The sequence below is a fragment of the Malaclemys terrapin genome, chromosome 9, assembly GCF_027887155.1.
Source record: "Malaclemys terrapin pileata isolate rMalTer1 chromosome 9, rMalTer1.hap1, whole genome shotgun sequence".
Classification (NCBI taxonomy): Eukaryota; Metazoa; Chordata; order Testudines; family Emydidae; genus Malaclemys; species Malaclemys terrapin.
In genome coordinates, this window is record NC_071513.1 from 4,392,829 (window position 1) to 4,401,924 (window position 9,096).

A 9,096-nucleotide genomic window follows, 5' to 3' on the forward strand; every position below is an offset into this window, starting at 1 on the left:
TGGCCATTGGAAAATCCCACAGTTGTTCCAGAAGGCTGCAAAATTATAAACAGGGTACTTATTCTCTTAAAAAAAGAGAAGCCAGGGGCAATTCTTGGTATTATACACTGGTGAGCCTTACCTTGGTACTTGGAATCTAAGGATAAAATAGTCCAATACTTGGATAAGCCTTACTTGATAAGATCACACCAATACTGATTTTCAAAGGCAAAATTATGCCTCCCTGACTTGATTCAAGTTAATAAAATAGTAAGTACTGGAGACCTAGGGGATAAAATATACTTGGATTTTCAAAAAGCTTTTACTAAGGGCGGTCATAAAAGATTTAGAGAAGATAAACTGACAACAAAGTAAAGGGCAAAGTATTGTCATGGATCAAAAAGCTGGTTAGTGATAGGAAACAGTCATACAGAATGGCTGCTCCTCACAATGGAGATGAATAGCTTTGCCTCCAGAGGTTGGTATTGGGGCTGGTGCTGTTTAAATATATTTGGAAGAGAATGTGAACAGCAAGATAGTGATGTTTTCTGATTTCACCAAGTTGTTTACATTAAATGGATTGTAGAAAATATAGAAGAAAGTGAGACGTTCCATATGGAGATGTGTGGCTAGGGCACCATGATGGTACAAGAACTCTACTGGGAGTTTGTCCCTGTTATATCCATCAGTGCCCAGCCACCAGTATCGTTGCACCCCTCATATAAACAATATAAACTGCTATAAGCAATTTGCATCAATGCTGTTTATTTCTGTTTGAAACTGGGCTAAAATGCACTGGTGCAAATCATAATTTATAGCAGTTTTCCCTGCTTGCACTGGGGCAGCTACCTCAGTGGGTGGCCACTGATGGCTGAAATCTCGTGTAAACACAGCTTAATATTCAATCTGGATATTGTGATACACTGTCTTGTACGGTTTCAGAGTAGCAGCCGTGTTAGTCTGTATCCGCAAAAAGAACAGGAGTACTTGTGGCACCTTAGAGACTAACAAATTTATTAGAGCATAAGCTTTCGTGGACTACAGCCCACTTCTTCGATGCATATAGAGTGGAATAAATATTGAGGAGATATATATACACACATACAGAGAGCATAAACAGGTGGGAGTTGTCTTACCAACTCTGAGAGGCCAATTAAGTAAGAGGAAAAAAAAAACTGTCTTGTACAGTATGTTTCAAAAAAATGCTTGCAGAGCTAAATAAGCAGCGTGAAAGAGAAATTAGAAATGACAGCAAAAAAACAGGCTCTTGGAAATAAGATGGAGAATCACTGAGGCCCAGAGACAAGAAGGCTGTTCTAGATGGCAGAAGCTGCAAAAGAGGAGGTCTCTCCAGTTCCAACAGAACCTAGTGAGGTGGGACCGAGATTACCAGGGCTAGAGGAGCTGAAGTGTGGATGAGTAGATGAGAAGGGCTGAGCGAATCCATGGAGGAGTTTTTAGGAAATGGCAATTACTTACTAATCTTCAAATGAATGTGGGAGCCAGTAGAGCTGTCTGAGCATGGCAGTAATGTGGCTGCATTTCTCTGTAAACAGGGCCCTGGGCAGCTTCATACAAGATGGGGGTTGGAAGAGACCTCAGGAGGTCATCTAGTGCAGGGGCTCGCAAACTGGGGGTCGGGACCCCTCATGGGGGGGTCACAAGCTGTCAGCCTCCACCTCAAATCCTGCTTTCCCTCCAGCATTTATAATGGTGTTAAATATATTAAAGAGTGTTTTTAATTTACAAGGGGGGGGGGGGGTCGCACTCAGAGCCTTGCTATGCGAAAGGGGGCACCAGGACACAAGTTTGAGAGCCACTGGTCGAGTCCAACCCGCTGCTCAGCGCAGGCTGGGCCTGTCCTCACGCCTGGGCCCCCATTTCCACACGAAGCAGCTCTGGGTTTCTCCTCTGCCCCGGCCCCACCGCCGGCTTCACACCTGCCCCAGGCTGGCCCGGGGATCCTGCCCGTGAGGGAACAGCGGGGCCGCCTGCGGCCGGTCCCTGCACTTGGGGCCCCTCTGGCAGGGCCGGGGGCAGGACGAGGGACCCGGGGGGCAGCCCCTCCTCTCCCGCCCGGCCCGGGGGACGCCCGCCAGGTCCCTGCCGGCAGCCACCGTGCCCCACGAAGGAGTTAGTGCGAGGGGAGCCGCTTCCCCTGGCCGCCCCGCGGGGCGGAGCTGAGGCCTGGCGGCCCCGCTTGTCTAGGCCGCGTTGCTAGGGGGACTCGCGCCGGGCCGCTCGGCTCGCACCAGCCGCCGCTGCGGCCCCGCGGGAAAGGCTCCGCCTCCGGCACCAGGTAGGGCCGGGCTGGGCTGGGCTGGGCTGGGCTGCCGGCCGGCGGTGCCAGGCGTGGGCAGAGCCCCCCACTGCGCACGCAACAGTGCCGGTGTCCGCCCAGCGCTGGGTGCTCGCACCCTAAGGGGTTACAGCCTGGGGTCCTTGGGTGTCCCCATCCTAAGGAGTTACACAGCCTGGGGTGCTGGGTGCCCGCACCCTAAGGGGTTACAGCCTGGGATGCTGGGTGCTCCCACCCTAAGGTGTTACACAGCCTGGGGTCCTTGGGTGTGTCCCCTAAGGAGTTACAGCCTGGGGTGCTGGTCCCCACCCTAAGGAGTTACAGCCTGGGGTCCTTGGGTCATCCCCCCCAAAGGGGTTGCAGCCTGGGGTGCTGGGTGCCCCCTCCCTTATAACCTGAGGTGCTGGAGGGTGTCTCAACCTTATCGAGTTAGGTTCTGCTACAGCTTGGGGCACTGGGTAGCACTCTGTCCCTTTGATGTTCCTACCATTATTATGGCTCTGTTAACTCTGAGTCCTAGTCATGTCGGGTGCTGGGTAGCCCCTCTGCAGCAGTAGTCCCCCTCTTCCTCTGTGGTTACAGCCTTTGATGCGGGATAGTGCTGCTGTGACATTGGGTATCCACTGAACTTGGGTCATTTATCACCCTCAAACTCATGATGGGTAACCACAGGGTGAGGACAAACCCGCTTACCTGCAGGAGGCATTTGTTCCCCCATTGAACCTTCTCAACAAACAGTTTCTGTTTATCTTTTAAAGGGAATAAAAATATGAACAAACATTATGGCTGTGCAAACTCAGTTTGGTTTTAAAATGGACTGGAATGCCCAAGCCCTCTGGCTTCTGGCAGACTGCTAATATGGGTCTCTGTCCTAAAGTTTCCTATATTGTTGGAGAAAGGAATGCCAGGAAAATTCACCTCTGCTAGACAATATCGTCAAGAATCTCCCAGCTCCAGGTAATATTCCCCACTTTCTCTTTCTTCATAGTTTATATGGTTCTCATCAGGGCTTTGGAGCTGTGCTCCGGCTCTGCTCCAGCTCAAGGCAAAAACCTGCAGCTCCACTGCTCCGGAGCTGCTCTGCGCTCCAGCTCCGGGTTCCGCTCCAAAGTCCTGGTTCTCATGATCACTTGCTAAATATGACCTTGATCCTCTGAGCAGCCACATGGGCAGACTCCTATTGAATTCAAAGGGGCTTCATATGTGCATGAATGGAGCAGTTTGAAGCACTGGGGCTTTAATGATGGCATGTGATTTACCTTTGTCTGCAGCTTCAGTACATCTGCCTGGCTTACCCAATTTTTTCTCCAACAATTTCAAAAATCACTGCATCGAGTCCAACAACATTATTTTGTGTCCCCTTTGTCGTCCCTCCCTCCATCTGGCCTATGCACTCTTTCAGTTTGTAAATAATAATAGTTCTTCAGGCATGTGCTGCGTGTCCTCATCTCAAAAAAGATATACTGGCACTAGAAAAAGTTCAGAAAAGGGCAACTAAAATGATTAGGGGTTTGGAACGGGTCCCATATGAGGAGAGATTAAAGAGGCTAGGCCTTTTCAGCTTGGAAAAGAGGAGACTAAGGGGGGGATATGATAGAGGTATATAAAATCATGAGTGATGTGGAGAAAGTGGATAAGGAAAAGTTATTTACTTATTCCCATAATACAAGAACTAGGGGTCACCAAATGAAATTAATAGTCAGCAGGTTTAAAACAAATACAAGGAAGTTCCTCTTCACACAGCGCACAGTCAACTTGTGAAACTCCTTACCTGAGGAGGTTGTGAAGGCTAGGACTATAACAGCGTTTAAAAGAGAACTGAATAAATTCATGGTGGTTAAGTCCATTAATGGTTATTAGCCAGGATGGGTAAGGAATGGTGTCCCTAGCCTCTGTTTGTCAGAGGATGGAGATGGATGGCAGGAGAGAGATCACTTGATCATTGCCTGTTAGGTCCACTCCCTCTGGGGCATCTGGCATTGGCCACTGTCGGTAGACAGGATCCTGGGCTAGATGGATCTTTGGTCTGACCCAGTACGGCTGTTCTTATGATTCTCAGTGGTGCTAAACATGGGACGATTTAACACAGGAGTTAAAAAAGAGAGATTTAAAATATCACGTAAATATGCATGAAATTCTTCATCCTCAATGTAGGATACAGTACTGTTTCAAAGATCTGAAATTCCCAATCATCCAAAACAGGTTTATGTCCCACAGCATTCATTACATAAGAACGGACATACTGGGTCAGACCAAAGATCCATATAGCCCCCTATCCTGACTTCCAACAGTGGCCAATGCCAGGTGCCATAGAGGGAATGAACAGAACAGGTAATCATCAAGTGATCCATCCCCTGTCGCCCATTTCCCATCCTGGAGATTGATGACTTCTATCTACAGAATGGGTAGTAAGTCTACCCAAACGGCCCTGCCACTGTACCTCAACACTGATGAGGGACAACCTCAAATAGGGTAACTGATTATAAAGTTGCTGGCCTCTTTGAGCCAATCCCTGTCCCTTCTCTCCAGGTTTTTTTAGTCACTGGCAACAGCTGTAGTGATGGTCTCGCTGTGACATGGACATCTGTCCATGAGGAACTAGACTGAGGCCACCAAGCTCATTTCACATAGGTCATCAAATAGCCATTACATCACGAGTGTCAAACTTATTTGGAGAAGGCCTGATTCCAAAATAAAAAATTAGAACTTCATACTCTTCTCAATCTATGGCAGATCGCGGCCTAATGTCAGTGGGAGGTTGTACAAAGATCAAGTGCAGAATACAGCCTTCATGTAGTAATTAAGCTTCAATTTATTATGTATTCAGTACCTTATTGTCATATTCAGTGTGACTCCATGAGAAAATCCTTGAGACATGAGACACCTCTGAATTAGGGAGATCTTTCAGTCATTACTGAGCTGTTCTGAATTTGAATCAGTGAAATATTAGTGCATTTACTATTCTAGTATCATTATTACCTCTCTTACTCCACAAACTTATCCCTTGTGCCTGAGACATAGCTTGTCCATATTCAATTTATATTCCTACTTGGTTTTATAAAACTCTTCAATATGTTTAGACAGCCAAATCATTAGAGAAGCTAACTGACATAATTTCTTTTCAATATATTTTGCCTCATGTTATTCTTGGATTTCAATGTAAATCCAAATAAAAATGGTAACTGTCTTAAATATTCCTAGCACCATGCGTAACCCTAGATTCATCTTAGTTCAGTGATGATAGTGCAGGGAAACATGGAGTAAATAGCACAGTGGATTAATCCATAAATCTTTCTCCTCTGGCGATCTTGAGTCAAATTCTGATTTAGTCTCTAGTGAGAAGTATTTGGGAATCTTATTGTTGTCCCTAAAACATAGATTCTCATAGCAAAACTAACTGTTGCTACACAATTGATAGTCTGTGCTTAGAGAGGATGAGGACTGGAATATCAGGAATTTTGCAGGGCAATTCTCAGAGTTGCAGGAAGTCTATGTATAGTCTCTCCATATTATGTGCAGCTTTTCAGTAATTTATTCTAATAAGCACTACATCTCCACAATTTTTAAACACTTAGCATTTACCTACTGTGGTGTGTCTCATATTCAGATCCTTGTCTAGATGTTAACTGAATAAGCACCTTTAAAGAGTTTTAGTGATACAGTTTAAAAAAAACAAAAATACCCAATTACAAACAAAGAAAATATGATTCATATTCTTCAATCCACATTCAGGCAAATCTCTCATTACAGGCAATAGAAAATTTACCTGGTTTAAAAACTAGGATTTGCCCCATATAAGAACAATATAAGCTCTTCTTTAACAGGAACAATCTCTAAACTGTTTCCTCAAAGCAATCTACCGGTAGTTTAATTTCTATATGCATCCGAAGAAGTGGGCTGTAGTCCACGAAAGCTTATGCTCTAATAAATTTGTTAGTCTCTAAGGTGCCACAAGTACTCCTGTTCTTCTTTTTGCGGATACAGACTAACACGGCTGTTACTCTGAAACTTGTCATAATTTCATATAGACAGTTAAAACAGAGCAGGGCTTCCCTATAGTTAGTATGTTATGACACTAGTAACTTTGGACCAGTTTCTGATATCCTTATTCATGTTGAAAAGCACCTTACTCCACAAGTAGGCCCACTGAAGTCATGAGTAAGGTGCCACCCAACATGAGTAAAGGTACCTGAAGCTAGCCCTCTACATTTTTACAAATTATAATTACTAATAATTTTAGTTTCTTTCAGATGAAGCTTCACATCAAAGTTTAAATGTGTTCTTTCAGCTACTGATTTTATTTTTCTACTAACAGGCAATGGAAACCATAGAAATGGAGAACAAAGATAAACATTGGGTGGAGAAGTTATTTTCTCCTCATTTTAGTGCACAAGATTTTTTTAGTCAAGCCTATCAGCCTGAATCTCTGATGTTTGAAAAATTGGCTTTAGCGAGAGCAAAGAGAGTGGAAGAAATCTACAATAGAGCAATTAAAAATTTTCAAGAAGAAAAAAGCCTCAAAAAGAAAGACTGTTTTTCCAAACTCATTGTACGAGAATATGAACCAAACATAGTAGGTGCAAAGATAAACATTTCAAAGAAGGAAACAGAAGAGGATTCTGGCTGCTGTGGAGCTGGTAATTTAGATGTTGGGACTGAAGAAAGCTTAAAGAAAACAGAGGGTCATTGTATCTGGAATGCAAAGGAATTAGCAGATTTGCGACAAGAAATGCACAAGAACCATGTGGAAGGAGTTTCTCTGAAACTTCAGCTGTCCACTTTGAATGCAGAGTTAGTGGAACTGAAAGCTAAATGCAAAAAAATACAAGTGGACTTTGAAAATGCTGAACAAGAACTTCTAAACTCCAAAAAAGAGGTTCGCTGCAAAAATACCCAATTACAGCAGATTCAAAAGGACAGCTTAAAAAAAGATTTTGAGCTTCAAGCCTTAAAACAACATTTACATGAAAAATCAGCAAACATAAGAAGCTTAAATGAAGAGCTGCTTCAGGCAAGAAAAGAAATTCAGAGTTTGGATCTAAAGAACAAGGATTTACAACAAGAAGTTAAGAAGTTAAAACAGCAACATGATCTTGGAAATAAGGCCTGCATAGAAAAGGTGAAACTGCATTATGATTTAAAAATAAGAAACATACAAAAAGAACTGGAGGATGTTAAAAGTGAGCTGAGTGATGAAAAACTTTTGCATGCTAAGAATGTTAAGGCTTTAGAAATACTTAGGATGCATTTTTCAGCCCAACCATTATCTAATATATTTGACAATCTGAGAGTAGATTTTCTTTAAAATAAAACAAGGAGAGAGAATCCTTGCTAGTTGCAGTCAAAAAGCCCTAGTAACTATATTTGCAGTTTTACTTGACTTTCTACTTTTCAAATGCTTCTTGGTTTAATGTTGATCTTTTATTGTTAAGTTTTAAGGCAGTCACGTATGACAGTAAAACACTATCTAGTTTTAAAATAGCCTTGTTCAGAGTTTTGTTTGAGTGAAATTGTACCTTGATTCTTTGACAAGAGCGTCCCTGTGAGTCTTCATGCCACTGACATCCATTATACCCTTCCTGCAGTAATATGCATCTCCTTTCTCCTGGAGAACTGCTTTGTAGAGAGGAAACAGTAGTTTGTATTGAGATAAATCATTGCTTTGATACTTAATTTGAATGTTGGGTTCTGTATCCCTCACTCTTTAGATGTATGAATTGACAAATGCTGAATAAACAAATTCTGACATGTTCCAGTCATCTTAAATGCTACAATGTCCTGACTTGTATCTCTGATTTTCTTTCTGTTTGGTCTGCCTGTGATAGTTCATGTCTGTACGGGTGTATCCACTGCCACAGTACCAATCCTTTAGTTTAGACAATATCACATGCAGGTCCTTTGATTACCCAGCAGGGTGTACTGTCTACACAGCTCTGAAGCATAATTCCACTAGAACCTTTAAAATCTGCTGTACCCAGATTTTACTTTCTTACAGTTTGCTAAAAATCATGTTGCTGTTACTATAGCATTTGGTTTGCAGTTTATATTGTTGCGCATAACTGTTGTAACAAAGTTTTTTCTCTTTAAAATCTCTTGGAAATTCATGTTAAAATTATGTGTTGATTTTTGGAGAAGGTTGTACATCTATACCTTAATTTGAAATAATATTACTACTAAATGTTTAATTATTAAATAGTGCACCTGCATGTGAGAGGAGTTAGTGAATTTTTTCTAAACAGTCTGTGTGTTACAACTACGGTCTTTCTCTACTGAGAGTATGAATATGAATGATTTATTTAATAAAGTATGTGTTATACACAGTCACTTACATTCTCATTTTAATTTTGGCTCAAAAGGATTCCTCTCAAAAGCTGAAAAAACTAAATTCCAGAAACTATCCTGAGAGCAGAAGTGTAGAAATCTAGAATGGTGTAGGATAATTCCTATGGTTTCTTTCCTCTTCATTGTAACATTTTTCTTGAATTTTAATTGGGTAAATAAATGAATCATGCAGTTCTATTCACTCCAGATGATGAATTGACTATTAACTAATTGTTGCCTTATGTGTTTTTAGAATGTCAAATATTGGGGTACTGCTACATCTAAAATCTAATTTATTATAGCATTTTACCTGTTTTGGCTAAGAGTGTCTATAAATCTATCACCTAAATATATTTACTCTCCCTGAAAAGTCTCATGCTTTGTCTGGTTATAAATGTAACTTATATCAGTCAAGCAAGTGGTATGTAATTTGAACTGAGCTCATTTAAACCTTCAACCAAGCAATAAGTATTACTTGTTTATATGTTATAACACCC

General features: G+C 42.2%; 1 protein-coding gene across 1 annotated transcript; it reads left to right on the forward strand.

Annotated features, from left to right (window-relative positions):
- Positions 1-2,145: 2,145 nt before the first annotated feature.
- CCDC160 (coiled-coil domain containing 160) lies at positions 2,146-8,599 on the forward strand. Its single transcript, XM_054039773.1, has 3 exons — positions 2,146-2,278; positions 3,037-3,235; positions 6,594-8,599. The coding sequence occupies exon 3, from the start codon at positions 6,597-6,599 to the stop codon at positions 7,581-7,583; it is 987 nt and encodes a 328-aa protein (XP_053895748.1). The 5' UTR covers positions 2,146-2,278; positions 3,037-3,235; positions 6,594-6,596; the 3' UTR covers positions 7,584-8,599.
- Positions 8,600-9,096: the final 497 nt, after the last annotated feature.

What these genes read in the sequence shown, in the direction of transcription:
- CCDC160 (XM_054039773.1), top strand. Translation starts at nt 6,597, where the DNA reads ATGGAAACCATAGAAATGGAGAACAAAGATAAACATTGGGTGGAGAAG.